This window comes from Ochlerotatus camptorhynchus, unplaced genomic scaffold (assembly GCF_037179485.1).
Source record: "Ochlerotatus camptorhynchus isolate MF236.1 unplaced genomic scaffold, CSIRO-AGI_Acam_v1.1 ptg000767l, whole genome shotgun sequence".
NCBI classification, from domain to species: Eukaryota; Metazoa; Arthropoda; class Insecta; order Diptera; family Culicidae; genus Ochlerotatus; species Ochlerotatus camptorhynchus.
Genome location: NW_027041234.1, coordinates 2,369,731 through 2,390,519, shown reverse-complemented (window position 1 = coordinate 2,390,519; position 20,789 = coordinate 2,369,731). Strand labels below are relative to the sequence as shown.

Genomic DNA, 20,789 nt, shown 5'->3' with positions numbered 1-20,789 from the left:
GTTGGGGGCAGGTTACGTAGAATGCAAGTGGAAATGTTGATTCATTTTCACCGGAATTGCGCGTTGCCTGGAGTTGATTTCCTGAGGAGACGATGCTCGAAAATGACTTTGCAAGTGAAAGCGAAAGCGGTTGCAATCATTTCAGGTGCGATTGCGGTGCACGAATGCGAAGGAAAATGATTATGCAAATTGCAAAAGCTAGGTTGAAGTGACGTTGAGTATTTTTCGCGACAAATTATGATCACTTGATGGGAGGACTCTCGACTGCAGCGGGGTTTTATTTTTTTTATTTTAACGAAGACTCATTATTTCTGGTGCTCTTAAGTGTGCTCTCTGCTTTTAGAGGATATTCCGATTACCACAATTCAAATAAAGCTTGTCCAATAATTTATCGAAACCTTTCGTATAGAGATTCCACATTGGATTTTTCAGCAGAACATTGAGGTTAACCGTAGTTAAATAATTAAAACACACTTAAATGTGTAAGCGTGACTGTTTTCTCACTTCAATGAGGTATTGTATGTTGTCTCAACTAAATTTATGAACCCATAAAGGTTCGTGAAGTCCCATATTGTCATGCGCGATATGTATTTTTAATGAAAAAAAAAATGTTGGGGTCTTCAAGGTATCCTGGGGATTGGGTCTTAGTGTTCCACAGGCTCAACAAAGTTTTGAATGATGTTCAGATTTATTAAACAAATTTATGAAGCTCCATGGGGCCTCATCAAATCAATTGAGATAACAAGTTGTATTAACAAAATATTCTTGGAGTTCAGATCTTGATGTTGTACCGATTCAACGAGATTTGATACAATGTTTTCTAAATGTGTGAATCCAAAAAGCTTCATGGATCCCCAAATAATCATGCGGGATATATAGTTGTAATGACAAAATATGTTGCAATCTCTAATTTATGCATTTATGTTCTACGGACTCAAAAAAGTCTTATATGATGTCCAGCAAACAGCTTAAGTCTACTTACAGTCCGCAAAAGGATATAATGAAATCAGATTCCGAAGCATTGTTAAGTGATTAAATTCCCCCCTATTATTCCAAAGAATCGCAGTCCCAAAAGTTTCGAAGTGTTAAGGAAAGTCTAGCGAAAGTCGTAACGTACCTCGGCTTCAAGAAGACGGAGTGTCCACCAGAAGGCAAAGCGCCCAACGAGGGATCCTTAACCTCCAGCTTTGGCCTCCTCCCATCGAAGTGTTACAGTCCACTTAGCTCGTTCCCCCGGATGGAACAGTTGAACTGGACCAGAAGTTTAGCCCTGCCATCTCCAACTTGGTTTTGTTGTTTAACTGCACCTTTATCGTCGAACAGATATTTTTGTAGAAACATTAGAAAATATCCAGCAATAAGAAAAGGAAACCGTTCAATTTTTTGAAATTCTGTCAACTAAGGCTTATTGTGAGGTTGCGCTGCTAGCCTTCGATAATCATGCGAAAAATTCTAAATGGAAATGTTTCGTTTCGTTTTTGACAACGGTACCCGCAACTGTAGCAAATGTGTTTAAGAGAACGCCACTATAAACTGCCCTGTGGAAGGAGCGGTGGTGTTAAAATGTGCCAACTGTGGTGGTGCTCATCAAGGTCCCGACAGACAGTGCTCCAAACCCGAGGACTTTAAACGCGTCTTCATAAACATGACCGGTGCTCTTCGTAAGTGCGGCAATAAGCCCGAGCAGATCCAAGTGTTCGGTAAGTTCATCATCAGCGTCTTAACCGTTGGCGCCGTCACCTGGAATGTTTGCTCTGTAAGACCAAAAAGGCTTGAGCTTGGCGATTTCCTCCGTAAGCCCAGCATCGACGTAGAACTTCTTACCGAGACCCACCTTAAATCCGGTGACAGCTCTTGGCTGCCTCTCCACAACATTATCCGGCTTGATCGCACCAGCTCCAAGGTAGGTGGTGTTTCGGTCATCATCAAGAAAGGAATCAAGTTCTACACCCTCCTCATATCCGCACTTCTATCATCGAGGCTCTTAGAGTGGAGGTGGAATCGCCAACTGGAAATGGATGGTTCATCGCTGTTTTCTGCCTTCGGCAGTGTGCCACCTTCAACGGATTAGCAAGCAAATTCAAGATTGACCTAACTGCCATCACTCGTACTACCTCCTGATTTATCGTTGAGGGCGACCTGAATGCCCGCCATGAAACTTGGTGAAACTAACCGGATCGGATGTCTACTACTCGATCACGCAAAACATGGACTGTACACTGTGCAGTTTCCGGACGGTCCATCTCTACGGCGGGAAATCACTCCCTGGACTTTTTCCTGTCGATCATCGGACTATCCAAGCCAGAGGTGCACAACGATCTCAGTTCCGTCCACCAACTGGTGGTGGCTGAAGTCGGTATCAACGTGGCTCCTGCTCCAAGGCTGCGTAAAGACTACCATCACGTCAACTGGGTGCATTTTGGACGTGTGGTTGACAGAGGCATCGACGAAGATTCACTGCTTGACACCGTGGATGACATCGACCGGGCATTGGAAGGACTCAAACAGGGGTAAGTTTAATGCCCTTGATTACCACACCCAATTACTGATTCGTTTGAGAAATGTTCCTTGACGCCAGTTCAAGAGGTCTTGAGATCTGGACAGAAAACGTGAAATGGCCGATCTGAACAGGCAGATTTCTTCCAGAATAGACTCACTCCGAAAAATGATAACTGTTATTGTTCATATGTACGACGACTTACCCTATAGTGGAGCACGTTATCGGCTGAGATGCTGGCAGTCCATCTCATCTCACATCTCACTACCATAGTAATCGTGATCAAAATCGGCTTCACCAATACCAGTGCATCATCGATCACCGATGACCGATAATCGTTCGATGGAATTTGCCCCCGCAACCGACGTTCGGGGAGTCAGTCGATCTCTACCGCTCATCAGCTCCGGTGTCGTTTTGAACAATATATGCCTTGTATTAAACGTCGATAAATGTCAATAGTTTAAGTGCAAATATAGAAATTAAGCTCAATAAATTAGTGGAATTTAAGTTAACCCATAATAAAGTGCTCGTGTAGTGTTCATTCAATCAATTGGAGTGCTTGTTATTCAAAGAATTGAAGGGGAAAGAACTGGCAACCCATCGTCCAATCAACTCGGCTCCTTCCAACTGCAAGGCACAGGTAACCTTCGACCGACCTACACATTCACCCCATCATTTTGGTCCTTCGAACCGGATCGTTGAAGGTACCATCCCAAGGGACGGACGACACGGAGAGGTCACGAAAGGTCATCCCTCCATACTGTGTGGTGACAATTACTATTGTCGCGAGGTCACAATTGCCATTGTCGAGAGGACACGCGACACAGAAGACATCGTGGTATTGTCTGAATTGGACAATAAAACCCAAGGCGATAAAGGAAACAGCCGCCATCTCAAATTCAATTCTTCGATTAGATTTCATGGCGCAATGCTGTAGTTCTCGGTGTAATTAAATTACAAGGCCCGAATTTATCGGGAATATGTGAGTATCATTCCATTTTCCCTAATCTGTGCGAACGGTGTGACCCTTTGGTGCTCTCCTTTTACTTTTCCGGTGAGAAAGCGCAATTCTTGTAAGGAGATCGACAGGACAGTTTCGAGATTATTCAAGGCCCGATTCAGTCGGGAGCAGGTCATTTCCTCTTCGGTGGGTAGCTGGACTTATTTGAGCCTAGAGACAGCTCTAGCCATCCCAATCATCCAACCCTCGGACCGCAGGTACCGGTCAGGCTGCACCATTCTTCCATTCCCAACGGAAGTGATTGGATCGACCAGGAGAGTCGGCCATTTGTTTGCACGCGATTCGGAGGAGTCGCTTGGTGGTTATTCGACCTTTTACATCCCATTGCTTGGAGGAGACGCACGGTAGTTTTCCTGTAGTCGCAGTTCTTACCAATAAATTCAAGGCAAGAATTTATTGGGAGCAGCCATCGAACGTCATCATTACTACAGCCAAGATGTCAAGGCTGCGCACAAGCAGATTCGTCTAAAGAACCTGATGACGTCATTCGAGGGAATTCACGCATTCAAGGAGCAGTACGACGAGACTACTCGATCCAGCGAGCTGGCTTCGCGGTTGGAGAAGTTGGAGCCACTGTGGGATCAGATCAATGAGCTTATGACGGAGGCGGAGCTGGCGGATAGTGAGGAGGAATCTATTGGGGAGAGGTATTTTAAGATTCGAATGGACTTTCAGAATAAATTCTTTGTCATAAAGGGATTTCTACAGTCTAAGCTTCGGGACCATCCCGATCAAAGCGCAGCCCTGCATAATACTATGGTAAATGAGTCCGCCGCTAACCCCCCTTCGCACCCCCACGTTAAGTTGCCGTTAATTAGTTTGCCGAAGTTTTCTGGTATTGTTGAAGAATGGTTGTCCTTTCGAGATCTTTATCTGTCGTTGATCTACTGTTCTGCTGAATTACCGGAGATTGAAAAGTTCCATTACCTACGGAGTCAATTGGAAGGAGAAGCTTTAGCTGTAATTTCGTCACTTTCACTCACTCAAGCTCAAAACTTGTTCAATCTTTCGTCAGTGAAAAGAGAGTCATACGCCGAATTACATAAATTGATGGAAGGATTCGAAAAGGCAACCAAGGTTCTGGATCAGATGGTGGAATCAGCGGAATTTAAGGATCTTCTCCTGATTCATTTGCTGAGTTCGCGGCTGGACGATAAAACACGACGCAGTTGGGAGGAACATTCTTCCACTCTTGAGGAGGAAACATTCAGCGATATTTTGAAGTTTTTGAACAGGCGCATTCAAGTTCTGGAGGCACTTCCGAGTAAATTGGTAGAGATTAATCCACCCATCAACAAAAAGGTTTTCCCATCCAAAGTTGTTAATCATGGTTCACTTCCCGGCAATTCTTGTCCAAATAGGTGTGTGTCTTGTTCTGAAAACCACCCACTTTTCACATGTCCTGCTTTCGGAAGGCTTCATGTTGAAGACAGGGAGAAATTACTTCGTCAAAATAACTTGTGCAGAAATTGCTTCAGGAAAGGGCATCAAGCTCGGGACTGTTCTTCCAAATTTTCGTGCCGTCGTTGTCAGGAGCGCCATCATACACTGGTCTGCTACAAACCGGAAGAAAAGTTTCAATTAACGTCGCAGCCAAGCGTACGAACAGAGGAGTCTACTTGAAGGAGAAGGTTCGGATTCTGAAACATCAACGGCTGTTGCGGTATCTGAAAGGCCTACAGTTAGCAGCAACATTGGGAGATCGGCGCGCAGAGTTCTTCTGGCGACAGCAGTGGTTTTGTTAGAAGATGATTGTGGAAATAAGGTCCCCGCAAGAGCTTTATTGGATTCTGGTTCCGAGTGCAACATTATGTCTACACGCCTCTCCCAGAAATTGCGTGTTTCGAGGAAACGAGCAGATGTAAACATTTCCGGTGTCGGTCAGGCTCCCACTCAATCGAAGGAGAAGGTTCAAGCTACAGTTCAGTCTAGGCTGACAAAATACTCGCAATTTATGGAATTTTACGTGCTACCAAAGGTTACTGAAGATCTACCAACGTCCACGATTTACGTCGAAGACTGGGAAATTCCAGAAGGCGTCGAATTAGCTGATCCAGAGTACTTCAAGACAAACACAATCGATTTACTACTTGGAGGCGAATATTTTTTCGATTTCTTCCCATGCAAACAACGAATTTCTTTGGGTGACGGCCAACCTTCGTTGGTCGAATCCGTTTTTGGGTGGTTGGTAACAGGACGATGCGGATGGAATCGAGGAGGAGCTCCAGTAGTATGCCAACACTCGACGGTATCAGATTCCCTTGAACGTCTAATGAGGACATTTTGGGAGTGTGAGGAAGGATTTACAACAACCAACTATTCGATGGAGGAAACCAAGTGTGAGGAACATTATCAGAAAACGGTAAAGCGGATGGAAGATGGTCGTTATTCGGTGGGTTTGCCTAAATCCAACGAAGTACTTGCACGCCTAGGAGAATCAAAGGAAATAGCACACCGCCGATTGATGCTGCTGGATCGAAGATTAGCTCTTCGTAAGGAATACCATGCATTTATGGCCGATTACTTGGACCGAGGACACATGCGGAAGATTGACGAGCACTCAACAGAGGTACCCGTTTCCTATTATATTCCACATCATCCAGTCATTAAGGACTCTAGCACCACCACTCGTGTTCGGGTGGTATTTGATGCATCTTCCAAATCATCCACGGGAATTTCCTTAAATGACGTTCTGTTGAATGGGCCAGTTATCCAGGACGAATTACGTACCATCATCATGCGAGGTCGTTTCTACCGAATCATGCTTGTTGCGGATGTCGAAAAAATGTTTCGGCAAATATGGACTGACCATATCGATGTTCCTCTGCAAAATATTCTGTTTCGCTTTTCCGTCGAAGATCCCGTTCAGATGTATGAGTTGTTGACCGTTACTTACGGCACCAAACCTGCACCGTTCTTAGCTACACGAACCTTAAAGCAGCTGTCCATGGATGAAATCAACACCTTTCCACTAGCAGCCAGAAGAATGTCCAAGGACGTCTATATGGACGATGTCATCACTGGTGCAAACGACGTAGCTGAAGCAAGGAAAATTCGGATGGAGCTAGATGAAATGCTGCTGAAAAGTGGATTCCGGTTGCCCAAATGGGTTTCAAACAGCGAGGAAGCTTTGGAAGGGGTGGATGAATCCAATTTGGCCATTCCACGGGAGAAAGGCATCGATTTCGACCAAGAACAAACGGTAAAAACTTTGGGCTTGATATGGGAGCCAAAAACGGATACCTTTCGGTTTAAAATCCAATTCTCGTCTCTTGAGAAACCAGAAATGACCAAGCGGAAGGTCCTCTCTAACATTGCAAGGTTGTTTGATCCTTTAGGAATGATTGGTCCGGTGGTTACAAGCGCAAAAATCATCATGCAGCAGATTTGGCAGCTGAAAGACAACAATGGAAACCCTGTTGGCTGGGACGACGTTCTTCCTGAATCGCTTCTCGAAACTTGGTTGAAATTCTACTCACAATTACCTAAGTTGGATGAACTCCGCATTCCGCGTTACGTGATTCTGGATAACACAATCAAACTTCAGCTCCATTACTTTTGCGATGCTTCGGATAAGGCCTACGGAGTCTGCGCTTATGCCCGATCGCTGGACGCTTGTGGACAAATCACCGTCTGCTTAATTTCGTCCAAATCAAGAGTTGCACCGCTAAAACGTCAATCAGCTGCTCGATTGGAACTTTGTGGAGCTCGATTAGCTGTAGAACTGCATGAGAAGGTAATGGAATCTGTAGAACTCCGGTACGAAACCTTTTTCTGGACTGATTCGAGGACTGTATTGCAATGGCTAGCACAGTCGCCGAACACCTGGACGGCTTTCGTTGCAAATCGTGTATCCTTCATCCAAAATCATACCCAGAACTCTCATTGGAATCATGTTCCAGGCGTCCAAAACCCATCCGACCAATTGTCACGTGGATTGGACCCAGAACAAATTCAAAGTCCGCTCGAAGATCAGGTTGCGCAATACGTTCAAAACCTAGATGCCTCCCCTTGTGGCGTGCCTCCGGCTGATATGATTACAGTACAACAGATTTACTCAGTGCTAAAATGCACCAAGAACATGGCTTGACGGCATATTCACCTTAATCTTGAAGAGACTCAGCTTTGCAGTCTGTTTTGACCGCTATCTTCAACAGATGCTTGCCCTAATAAACAAATACCTTAAACGAACTGCATCCCGGATGGGTAAACTGTCCCACACATGGTTTGGATGATACCCCAAACACGTCGTTAAGCTCTCTTTATGGTTATTTTTATTAGGGTGGAGCTGCACTTCTTTCTAAGCATCTGGAAAGTAGCTAAAATCATACCAATCCGCAAACCCGGTAAAGATTCAACAGTGTCTTCAAGCTACCGACCAATCAGCCTCCTTTCAGCGATGAGCAAATTGCTTGAGAAACACATTTTCAATCGTTTGCTCAAGTTTGTCGAAGAAAACAACATTCTCCTTCGGGAACAGTTTGGGTTCCGAAAGGGCCACTCCACCAATCATCAGCTAGTACGGGTGATGAATAACATCCGAAGTAACAAAGTTGTATCCAAGTCCAAGTCCATTGTCTGGTATGACGGACTTGTGTACTAGCTTTATAACATCAAATGCCCATTACATCACGCGTATACTACCTCCTGCAAAGGTCGTTTAAGGTATCGTTGAATGGTTGTCTTTCAGATACGTTTTCCATCCCAGCAGGTGTTACTCTAGTCTGTTGGGCCCGTTGCTTTACAGCATCCACACTTCCGACATTCCTCCCTTCCAAGACGGTTGCGTGTTCTTCCTATTCGCAGATGATACCGCAATAGCCGTCAAATAAAGGATGCCTCGCGAAATAACGAACAAACTTCAACTTAACGCCTTTGCTGATTATGCCAACACACTACAAACAATTATGTTCCTCCATCGGCAATCGCCCAAACTAAAACCGGCTCCATCTGGAACCATCATGGTTGTCACAAGGGTTGAGTGGTCTGCTGAAGTAACCTATCTCGGGATGTTGTTCGATGAAAAGCTCCTTTTCCGTTCGCATATAGCGACAATCGTAGTCAAGTGTTCCGCCTTGGTTAGGTGTCTGTATCCGCTGGTCACCTCTCAAGGGTGAACACACTGGATGTCTACAAACAAATGATAGTCCCTGCGATCCTCTAGGCAGCTCCGTTGTGGGAATCATGTGCACATAGAAGCGATGTAGAGCGAGCTTGTTCGTACGGTGGTGCAACAATGAGAATCGATGTTTTAAAGGAAACCTACACTTAGCTTTCGGAGATCTCTTGAATAACATACACTATGAGTCCCTATGCCCAGAGAAATTGAGAAATTCTATGTTAGGTGTGGAATAAAAAAAAATGCTCTCTGTATCATTTAAAGTTTTCAAGCATTTCAATACAAAAAAGTACTTTTTAATCATACGAAATCAAATCTACAGCGATGAGAAAACATCCACTTGATGAAGCAAAGCACCATCTATTCCATTTTGCGCTTCACTCTATCCACAAGCATCAGGGTATAGAATAAATTGTATGCAAATAGATTGTCGCTGTTTTTCATTCGCTCTGAGTTCTCTCCAGACATTTCCGGCTGAGTCGTTTGACATTACACTTCTGATCTGATTCGTCCACAAGCAGCATCAGCAGCGAGAAGGAATCACCATAGGAAAGGGGGGTTAAATTGACAGTCTCTTTTAAGTTTACTCCACTGCTCCGAGGCAGTGACTGTGCTCGCGGGTTGTAATCGTAGCTTGAAAAAAAAATAAGAAGAAGATGAATGTAAAGCGCTGGGAAATATTTCCCCTGGTTTCACTCTGTTAACGCTCGGATTATCTAGCGTAAGCACTTGAGAGCATAGCACCATGATGGCTGGATGCAACAGCAGTGTCTCGCTCCGGTTGGTTTGCTGATGTTGTCTCAGTGGCACGGTCCGCGGTACTGTGGAATGATAGCAACTCCTTATTTTATATTTCTTCTTCTTCTTCTACGGTAAATAAGATTTGTGTTGGATTACACAGGGAAAAAGCATGTTTGCGAATGATCGATTTAATTTATTGTAAACTGAAGTCAAGCGGGTTTGTTTTCCGTGTCCGTTTTCCAAGGATAGTTTGTTAGCTTGAGTCCAAGCAGAACTGCAAGCTGCGTAGATTAATAGTATGAAACACGGAAGATCAAATAATCAAGAGCGTGCATAATTCAGGATAGAAGCAATCAGGAATGAATCGCTTTTTTGGGACTTTTTCATTACTTTTCAATATAAAATGCTTACGTTAAAATTTAATTTTCAGCTCACCCATACTGAAATAGATAGTTTAGTGCTATTATTTTCCTCCGATAGTGTTCGCGTCTCTCTTTCGCGGTGTTAAGCGAAACATCGTTCGATCGTGGTGATGCGGTCGCAAGCTCGTCCGGGAAGCGTCCCCGACAGGAATCCGCCAACGCTCAGTCGGCATCGAAAAAGCTGCTGTCAAACAACCGGTACGCCATTCTCGAAAATTGTGATGAACCGGAAATAAAGAAAAAGGAGAAGCTACCACCCTTCTTCGGGCTTCGGGAGAACATCGAATACTACATCGAGCAAGGCTTGAAGAGCACCATGCACATGTGCACTGAAGGCATCATGCTGATGGTACCGTAAAAAATGGGAATATTTCTCTCACGATGTCGAGGAGGACAAGCCGCTTAAGCTGGGTTTAGACTAGGCAATTCGAATGATCAACTCAGTTGAATTCAATTGGCTTGAAAAGTTGAGCCTGGTTCAAACTTTTTTCAATTCAAGTGAGTTGATCCAGTAAGTTGAATGGCATAGTTTACACTTTCAATTCGCGTTCATGTCAGTTGAATTCAACTGACTTGATCAATTGCCTTGCCCTGTCTAAACCCAGCTTTAAGGTGGTCCTGCGTGGTCTGCCGGACATGGAAATCACCGCGCTGTCGGATGCGCTGAAGAAGAACAGCCTAAAGCCGTCGCAAGTCTTTAAGATGAATCGGCACGGCGCCTCCCGTAAGTACCGTGACCAGTTGTATTTGGTCCACCTCGAGTGAAACACAACGTGTTTGAAGGGCCTGCAGTGTATTCGGGCGCTTTTTCACATCGTGGTAAAGTGGGAACGCTACCAACCTCGCCCCCGTAACGTCACCCAATGCTCAAACGGTCTCATGTTTGGGCACGGGACCAAAAATTGCCACATGGCTCATCGTTGCAACGAATGTGGCTAGCAACACGCACCTGAAGCATGTGACAGGATGGAGAACGTCGATCCACAATGCGCCAACTGTGGTGCAGCACATCGAGCTACCAGCAAGTCTTGTCCGAAGCGAGCGGAATTCATGAAAATCCGCAAAAGGGTTTCCACGCAGAACCAGCCGGATCCCCGCCATTAGCCAACGGCGTCCGATTCCGGCTCTTCCGTCACTTCCACTCACAACAGAGGAACTCATAACCATCATGGCAGAAGCAATCGTCATCAAGCGCTCCTGCAGAACCAGAACCGAGCAGATTCTAGCTGCATCACGTTTCATCGACAATTATGGACCATGAAGCCATCAAGATCGGCAACTGTAACGCTTGCTCGCTCAAGATCAAGAACATCGACATTGCCGTCATCACTGAAACCCACCTGAAACCTGAGGTAAACGTCTACCTTCCTGACTTCCGGCTTCTAAGACTTGATCGAACCAGTTCCGGAGGAGGAGGAGTGGCCATTGCTGAAAGGTGAAACATCTGCTGTCGGCTTCTGCCGAGCTTCTAGCTGAAAACCATCGAAGCTTTAGGGGTAGAAGTCTCCACTCCTGTCGGTCCTATCACCATCATTGCGACCTACTGCCCTAAGAAAGTCACCATCAGGGACGGGTTGGCAGCAGACCTACGGAGGGACATCATCAAACTAACTCGACGGTGCGAAAAGTAGGCCAAACACCAGGCTTGGGGCAACAGTCGACGCAACCAAAACGGCACAATCCTGAACAACGACTTGCAAGAGGCTTGCTACACCATATTAGCGCCGGACTCTCCCACCCGGTTGAGCCGGTCTGGCGTACACTCCACCATCGACATGTTCATCAGCAACATGGGAGACAACATATCGCTACCTGTGACCCACCAGGAGCTGAGTTCGGACCACTATCCGGTGGTGGCCGAAGTAGGCTCATCCGTCAACCGATTCCAAGCTTCCCGACGCAACTACCATCGTGTCCGCTGGGAGCAGTTCCAACCCTGTGTCGACTCCACTGTCGACTCCACTGTCGACTCCACTGTCGACTCCACTGTCGACTCCACTGTCGACTACGGTGTCCTTCCCAGCCAGAATGGTGGACCATAGAAATCACGATTTTACTAACAAGATCCGGTCTCTCCCAGGTTGTGCAAAGCCCTTCTGGAAGCTAACGCAAATCCTTAAAAAATAAGCCAAGACCCATTCCACCCCTGACCCCATTGGACCGTCCCGGCGACCCAGTGGTTCATCTGATAACTCCTGAAAAGAAGGCTGCCGCGATAGGTCAACACTTCGTCAGCTCCCATAATCTCGGATAAAACATCGTCAGCCGTCACGAAGTTGAGGTTGCTGTAAATGCTACCAATCTTCATCAGATTCCCAACATTTTTCTCGAGGACTGTTGGCCTACATCAAATCATCTAAAAACATGAAGGCCCCATGTTTCGACAAAATCCTGAACACTTGAGTTCCAGGTTCTACAACCATCTGGCACTGATTTTTAATCTGCGGCTCAGACTTGGCTACTTCCCCTCGTGTTGGAAGTTAGCTAAAGTCATTCCCATCCGGAAACCTGGGAAGGATCCATCCTCTCCTTCAAGTTATCGACCAATCAACCTTCTCTCAGGGCTATCAAAACTGTTCGAAAGAGCAGTCCACCACCGGCTCCTAACATCTACCGAAGAAAACAACATCTTACTCGAGGCACAGTTTGGTTTTTGGAAAGGTCGTTCGACCGTCCACCAGCTGACTCGAGTAACAAACATTCTCAGACGGAACACGTCTGTTTAGAAAACATCTGCCATGGCTTTGTTGGACGTTAAAAAAGCGTTCGACAATGTCTGGAATGCTGGCCTGGTGTTCAAATTGCAGCAGCACGGTCTCCCAATCTTCCTAGTGAAGATAATTAACAATTATCTATCGGAGAGGACGTTCCGAGTCTCTCTGAATAGCATCAAATTGGATGCTTTCAACATCGGTGCTGGGGTTCCACAAGGAAGCATCCTTTGTCCCATGCTGTTCAACCTGTTCACCTCCGATATGCCAGCTCTCCCTGATGGTGGATCGTTGTCTTTGTTCGCAGATAACAAATACATCGTTTACAAGGGTCGGGTCATCGGAGCTCTGACCGCCAAACTTCAGAGAGGCCTGGACGTCCTGTCTGAATATTTCAACAGCTGGAAGATCCGTATCAACGCGGCAACGACCCAAGTCATCATCTTTCCACACTCTAAATGTTGCAGTTTGATAGGGAGATTGACAGCATTATTTTTTTTTTAGTTTACGTTGCACACTTAGAAATAATCATGTAAATTTAGGTGCTCTGAGAGTAACCTATACGAGTGTCAATTTGGACATTAATTTGAGCCATAACAGACGCGAAACATAGCTCAATCAAACGTTTTTGTCGTCGAACAACGAACTTTTCAGTCTCGAAGCACTTAATATAATTGATTACGTCTCATATTTTATGTCAAAGATGGATTCCGTCACGTGTAAAATTAGCTATTTCTAAGTGTGTGGGTTAACTTAGAATGCCACCAGATTGTACGTTAGCATTCCATAATACAGTAATGCCAAAGCCCCAAAAGAGTGATCCACCCTCGAGCAGTCAATTATGGAAATCTACCCTGCATATACGAAATTAGAGCGTGTCGAAATCAGTTGAACTTGATGTGAAAACAGATTGTGCACTGTCAGACAACACTCCATAAAACTGAAGAACTCCATAGTAAAACGCTGTAAATCCATGTCACATGTCACGACGCATCATGAAAAAGGATCCCTATTTATTTATTTTTTTTAGAGGTAGACCTTCACCAAGTAAAACAAAAAAAAAAACAATACCCTCCTGAATCCAGCTTCGGCACAACCCAGCCAACCGTCAACTGAATCAAGGAACCGCAACCATTATTATCTTGGTTAATTATCGCCGTACAGTCCATTCGTGGTGGGTATTTTTTCCAGATCTGGGTTCACGTCCTTAGGCGACCACTTTCCACTACCACGACTTTTCCTCAGTTCCACCGAAGGAAGGGTCTTAAGCCGGATTACTGACGGTTTCCTTCTGGTTTTCGGGGCAAAGTGCTTCTGCTTCCAAGGGTCTCGCCTTGCTGTCGTCATGACTAGATCGTGACGGGGGTCCACCGGAGAGTGGCGAAATGAATTATTATTCGGCGTCTTTCCGAAAGGAGCACAACTGAGTGGCAATAATCCTTCTTATGGCAATTCGGTGATGAATGCTCTTAGCTCCGCGTCTAGTTCTACTGATTTCACACGCCACTCTCGTGCGATGGTTGACACCGCCATGAGTGCGATGACAACACGCACTATTTCCCCAACTCGGGGGGTGGGGATCCAGAATTCACCTTTCATCCCTTGGTCCAGAAGTAGCAGCATGCGACTGCTGCCATGTGAGACGTAATCCCCGCGCCGAGTTGAATGGTAATAATTCATGATTTTGTAGCTTTTCGTTTCGGATCATGGAACGCAGGGTGGTGCTCTATTTGCTAGGAAGCGCTATGTTGTTACAGAACTTTCCCTATGTCATCGGTTGTCGTCGTCGTGTTTGGAGGCTTCCTTTTGCAGCGAACCATAATAGGTGGGAAGTTTCTCTTTTTTGTGAGTGTAGCTGGGACGGTTGGATGATGTGCTGCAGAGCCTTGATTTAAAGGCCTTGGTAGAAGGTGCCGTCCTATAGCAGTTGGTGCAAATATATGAGCGTATGGCTTCGGGCTGTGTGGTGTCTGTCGTGTTCTGCATATAGAACTACCAAACTAGTTTGTTTGTACACTTTGAAGAGTGCTGTTCTGGTTTCCACTGCAGGCTGGATGGGTGTATCATTTCCATGGTTCGGTTGTTGGTGGTTTCTGAACATGAGCTATATTCGGTCTGCATAGTCACGCCTTTGTGATGATGGACATGTTTAATCTTACGGGAGGATCAAACTGGTAGACTGTTGAAGTTCATCAGCGAAATCGATGTGAGTTGTTGGGTGATAGGGTGGATTTATTTGTATAGGGTTCTGGAACATCGAACATAACATGAGAAAAACTAAACTAAACAAAAGAAAACGTTCTGCAGCAGTCATGGCGGATTTCATAACCGTCACTAGTTGCTTGTGCGGACGTTATTCTCATCGTTGCGTAGCTTATGTAACGTAGTAATTCGTTGATTTAGTACTGTCATACCTCAACGTTCATATTCTTATTGCTTAAGGAAAACTATTTGGGAGTGAATACCTCTCCAAACAAAGTTCGGAACAGGAAAAGCATGACAGTTACCATTGCCTTCTTCTATACGAGGAAAGGAACCTGACACACCGACGACCTCCAGTAGATGCTCCAGAGTTGGATAGTAGAGCACATGCGATGGCGATGCGACCATTGTAATGATTTTATTTAGGAGGAGCTTGGGAGTAGACCCACAATCTTCTACTCAGTAAGCAAAACTGGCAGCCATTGATCTACACGTATTTTAAAATTAATTGGTATAGAGATGAAACGATACAATTTTAATACTCTATAGCTTAAAGATAATTCTGAACAACGAACAAAAACTGTGAAAACTGGTCATGTGGATTCACTGCCAAGCATTCCGTGTGTGGTTCATGATAAGACAAAGGTACCAGTTTATGCACAAACTCTCGCATAACACGAGTTGATATCTTCGATCAGTTACAAAGATATCAAGCCGAGCAATTGATTAGGTCCCAAGCCACATTGACAGATGGTCGATTCTATCTTGGTATCTGAACAGACATTTTCAGCTTTTATCAACACACAGTTCGATAAAAGAAGCTATTCACCTATATTCCTGTCCTCACGCGAAGCCCTCGAACCATACAAAAACAATTTGTTTTTGTATGGCTCGAACAGTCGACGAAGAGAATCGATCAATGCCACTAAGGACCCAATCCATTGTTGGGTTTAATATATCACTATCCAATGGAAAAATAATAACAAATTAAATTAAAGATCTCACCCAAGTTGTATTGAAGCACAGATCTGTGACACATACCGTTCTGATCTACTCAAATGCGCTTACCGTCTCCGAACACGTTTGGAAATACGAAAGCAAACCATACATTCCTGAACGAACCAAACGATGCCATTAACGTGAGTCTTGGTGAGTGACCTGTCTGCCAAGGGTATTTTTTTTTCCTTTATTTAACGTCGGTCTCTGTTCCGCAATCTAGTGCCAATCACCGACGGACATCGATTGCCATCCATTGACGGCAATCGAATGTGCAGAAAGGCAGCTTCTACACCTGCGTAGGATATCGCACCCATTCATCAACACACATGGGCCGGGACCAACGGCTTTACTTCCCTTCCGAAGGAAGACGTGACCAGAGATTTTTATGCCTCAGAAAAATCCCACCGACCTCGACTGGGATTGAACCCAGACGCATTGGGGTGAGAAAGCAGTCACGCTTACCACGACACCACCGGCGCCGGCGCCAAGGGTATTCGTGCTGTCTTCCATTCAATCTCGTTCCGTTCTCATCGTTCTTTGGTGTGATCAGTCTGGTAAGTTGTCACCGTAGTCCGAGATGGTTTTACGACAGGTGGGCAGGAGCTCACGGTCTCCCAGTGTTGGTGAGTTCTTTGCCGTTAGTTTTCACAAAAAGTTCACTATTTTGCCATACAGAAATTCAAAACAAAAAATGTTATGGCCGGATTTGGACAGCTTTTGACCTGTTTCATACGACCGGAAGGTGTATGCTGGTCACAAATGCCGTGCCAAACTGATTTGCTTCGCAATTAATCAATCTTTGATGTGAATTTCGCTAATAAACACGAGGAGCATTTCTCATAGCAAAGCTTGCCATAACAAAATGGGCATAGTTCATTTTAGTAAACAAACTAACACTTCTTCTTTGTGTGTCACCTTTGATGAAGTTCCTAGACCAAATTCGACATATCTTCTGTGATAATCGACTGCTTTTGCTTCCAACACTTGAAAACCAAACTATCAAATTACAGTACCAAACTAAAATGTCATATGACAGGCTCTGTCATACGACACTGTTGCCGAAGACCGTCACGAATGTATGTATTTTATTTTTTTCTGGTAAGATGTTGTGCTTGTGTGAATTCTGAAAATAGCAAGCAACATTGTCCTAGTAATAACATTTATGATCAGAAATGGTTTAATTTACACCAAATTGAGGATTTAGAACAAAATCACACATGTCATGTTCATGTCGTTCAACTCTCCTATCTCTTTGAAACCATTTGAATCGAAACTCTTTCGATAGGAAAACTAAAACCGATCAGTTCTTTCCGCGAGCAATCTGCTAATTTACTTTTCAATAACGACGTATCAGCTAGCAATTTCATATACATTGCATTGATGGTGGAAGCTTACCTCTCCATGTGTGTGTGTGAGTGTGTGTACGTGTGTAACAATATATTTCGACATCAAATTACATAAGAATTCAACTACAAGATCAATGCAAGCCAATCCGAGTGACTTAGACTAAATTAGCTGCATGTTTCGGGTACCCCTAAGGAAGTGGCCAGGAATATATCGAGTGTCCCAAACTGCATTAGTCACATCCACTCCCGAGTGAGTGGTGTAACGAAAGTCTCGCAACCTGCGAGATTTCGACCACTGAATACGCTACCTGTCTCAAAACGAGTAGCTTAAGCGCCACTTCCGAAGCGGACCACTCTTTACGGTTTGATTTACCCGGCAAGAAACCCAACCTCAGGGCGGGTTTATGTGAAGAAGAGACCGAAAATTAGTTTGAGGGCGATTCAGCAGACTGAAATCCCATGAGGGATTGAGATCCTCGCAGATAGAGGCTGCTTCAAATAGTCTTAAGCGAAAGTTTGTGCTAGCCGCCGTTCTACCGAAACACAACAAACTCCTCTCACATTTATCATCACTGGAGATACTTCCCCTTTCAGATTTCCTCCACCGATCGTGACACGTGAGTGTGGAGACTGTTTTCGCAGGTAGTCCAAGCTGGAGTAAATTCTACTATAAAAAAAAATACCACAACAAATAATGCAAAAATAGAACAACGCCTAATGTGAAAACCTAGTAAACCAAAATTAACATTACAGGGAAAGCTTAAACTTTACGAAAACAACATTTATTTCAGGGAAAATAACGGAAATCATTGTATAATTTATTAAAGTTCCTAACCTAGGTTTGTTCATAGCTTGTTCCTTTCCATATGTTTGTTTGTTTGCTAGCTCTCCCGTGTGTGCGGTTTTCTAATCTGGTTTTAGCGATTGCTAGCCTATCCTTTTACTTGCTTCGAGCTCATGTGTTTGTGTGTGTGTGTGTGTGTGGAGATCTTCATGCATTTTGTTTACTCACGGGACCATCGATGTCGTCGCTGCTTTATCCGTATCGGCACAGAAGCATCCCTTTGTCAGAGTGAGGTCGGCAAAGAAACACTCTATTGATCCGTGTTGGTGTTGCGCATTGCACCCCGGACTGGTATGGTGCGGAAATTCCCAATCGAATCCTCGAATTGGTACTGATACTAGCGCCGATTGCCGGTGGCGCAGATGTCGACGAGGGGATCGTCGGATATGCACGGAAGCACGTTAGTTCACGTAGTGGATGCTGGCGAATTTGGCCAACGCTCTGTCGGAGAATAAGTTAACGGTGTCTCCCTTTCGGACTCTTCCCAAACCGGGAACCTTGACGCTGAAGCGTGGGGTCTAGAGAGCGCGAAATTTTACCATGGGTGCGGTGTGCCGAGCAAAGAGCTAGAAGCGATCCGGTTCAATCTCCAATCTGCACAAAACGATTCTGCACAACCTGTTCGACACATTTAGGTAAAATCTCCACCTTATTCACCTTACCTTTCTATACACTTTACACACACACAAAGTTGACCGCACGTAACTTCTAACCTAATGTTTGAACTCTACAGGCTAACGGAAAGGAACGAGAAATGTAGCATTAAGATCAGTCTTTTAGCCTTCTCACATTTTAAACTTCACATACCACGAAAAACACACCGCGACACTAAGTACACTTAGCTACTGACTACTCGCACTCTCGCCTATTCCTCGGTCCAAGTCAAAGTGAACGAGTAGAAGTTCCAGAAACCCTCAGATAGGTGTGGATTCAGAGCTTAAAATTATTTACTGCCTAAGCTGAGTGTGAAAGCACTGCACTATTCAATCCATTGCTCTGTGCAGACCGTTTGTACCAAACGGTAAAGGACAAGGCAATGAAAAAGCCAACAAAAACATTCAGTCACTCACGAGCAGGCGACGCACACTGCTTGCCTTCGCTCACACAGCATGTAATTGAGTAATTTTTCCATAGAAAATGCACACTCAGTCATTCAAACAAATATTGGGTACCATCACGGCAGAATAAACGAGTTGACTGAGCTACTGACTGAGTGCTCGGCTGTCAGTGACTCGTTTACCTCTGAATCATTCAGACTCTCACGAGGCAGTGAATGATGAGGCAGATGGCAGTTCATATTCATATCAAAATGACTCAATGAACCTGACTGTTTTGCGCACTGTGTGGATTCAACGGTCATCGTGGCCGGAAGTACGTCAAATAACCGAAGAAATTCAACGACATTTCAAACGACAATTCTCATCAACTTTCTCTGAAAATCATTCAATGCTACATACCTTTCCTGATCATGCAATTTCAGTATACTGTCTTGCTCAAATCTATTTTCGGTTACTCTTTTATAAGAGAGCACGCTTCGGATTCATACCCCGAACTTTAACGAACAAGTAGCATATTCAGGTCAAATGGAATTAATTGGCTGAACGTATTGGAAACTCATTGCTTGTTGTATGACAAGTGTAACTCTACATGAGAGGACATTACTTGGCGGGGAACACATTTACGATTTAATTGTAAAAAACGTAACTTCATGCAATCTGATTAAATGAGTAAATTGCATAAGTATGAATTCTGTTTAAATTAATAACTAACAAAATAAATAATTAAATAAATGAAAAGCGTATTTGTTACAGTGGCAAGTTTCAAAAACAAGCTCATTGCAAGTCACACTAAAATCCCAGGACCACACCCACTACCACAAACACCTCGAGATGATTCGGATAGCTTTGGAAAGTTCCTAGAACCTCGTTTAAGTAAGAAGGGTGTTGACGTACATGGCAAAAAAAATCTGAATTTTTATTGTGAAGTAACCATTCATTCATATTAGCTTGTATACCATTTCACGCAATAACCTTATATGATATGTGATGCTCCATTTATGTGCATCATATTGAACAGCAATGTACACTATTTGTTCAAACTGTGTAGGACTACATCATTCTGGACTATACTGAGTAGCAAATAATACAAAAAAATGTGTTACGAAATGGTGTTAGGTTTTGAACGGTTATAACACGGTCATTTATGAATTAATTTCAACTTGAATTACACCATTTTGTTCAGATTGGATATAAGATTTTTTTAGTATAAAGATCATAGTTGTCTATCAATGGTTAACAGTTGGCCGTAATCCACCAATCTCGTGCTCGCTTGCTACGAGTATCAAGAGAACAGAGAGACGAGCTGATAGCGCGAAGTAATAAAAGAGCGTGTCAGTATGTTTTCTATCAGTTGGACTGCGTATGTGACGTAGGAATCTCGACACACTGTTATACGCTATTGAATGTCGACTTGAATGGCTTGTTCCAATTTCGAAATTCCCATCAAATGGAAGAATACCAGCAAAGATTTTCAGATGGTCAAGGCCTAATAAATGGAAGACAGCTCAGTTAAACCACACAATTTGGCTACGTATTGTTTGCTTCAAATTAACATCTGCTATCGAAGATTGTGTTATTGTCCAAATTGGCTCAGATGGATAATGCGTTGGTAGCATGCAATATTTGTTTTTATATATATCTTTATTAAGGAGACTTTCAGCCCTGGGCTTGTTCGTCTCCACATGCAATATTGTCACAACTCATAATATGCAATTTTTACGTTTAGTCGGTTAAAAGCTTGCACAATGTAAACGCCGTACACACTTAAATTTACTGCAGAGATTGGCACCACAGACTAGCTGAGAACGAAACTTACTCAAATAGTGAGT

The 20,789-nt window shown here is 44.2% G+C and overlaps 1 protein-coding gene across 1 annotated transcript; it reads left to right on the top strand.

The window, feature by feature from the left end:
* Window positions 1-5,790: 5,790 nt before the first annotated feature.
* LOC135714967 (uncharacterized) lies at window positions 5,791-10,565 on the top strand. The gene is made up of 3 exons (XM_065238370.1): window positions 5,791-7,254; window positions 9,859-10,149; window positions 10,413-10,565. The coding sequence occupies exons 1-3, from the start codon at window positions 5,791-5,793 to the stop codon at window positions 10,563-10,565; spliced, it is 1,908 nt and encodes a 635-aa protein (XP_065094442.1).
* The last annotated feature ends 10,224 nt before the right edge of the window (window positions 10,566-20,789 follow it).

Excerpts from the sequence above, each read along its gene's own strand:
- LOC135714967 (XM_065238370.1), top strand. The coding sequence starts at position 5,791 with ATGAGGACATTTTGGGAGTGTGAGGAAGGATTTACAACAACCAACTAT. Across the intron at positions 7,255-9,858 it reads CTGTAGAACTGCATGAGAAG|TGTTCGCGTCTCTCTTTCGC; the intron begins GTAATGGAATCT and ends TTCCTCCGATAG. Across the intron at positions 10,150-10,412 it reads CTGAAGGCATCATGCTGATG|GTGGTCCTGCGTGGTCTGCC; the intron begins GTACCGTAAAAA and ends CCCAGCTTTAAG.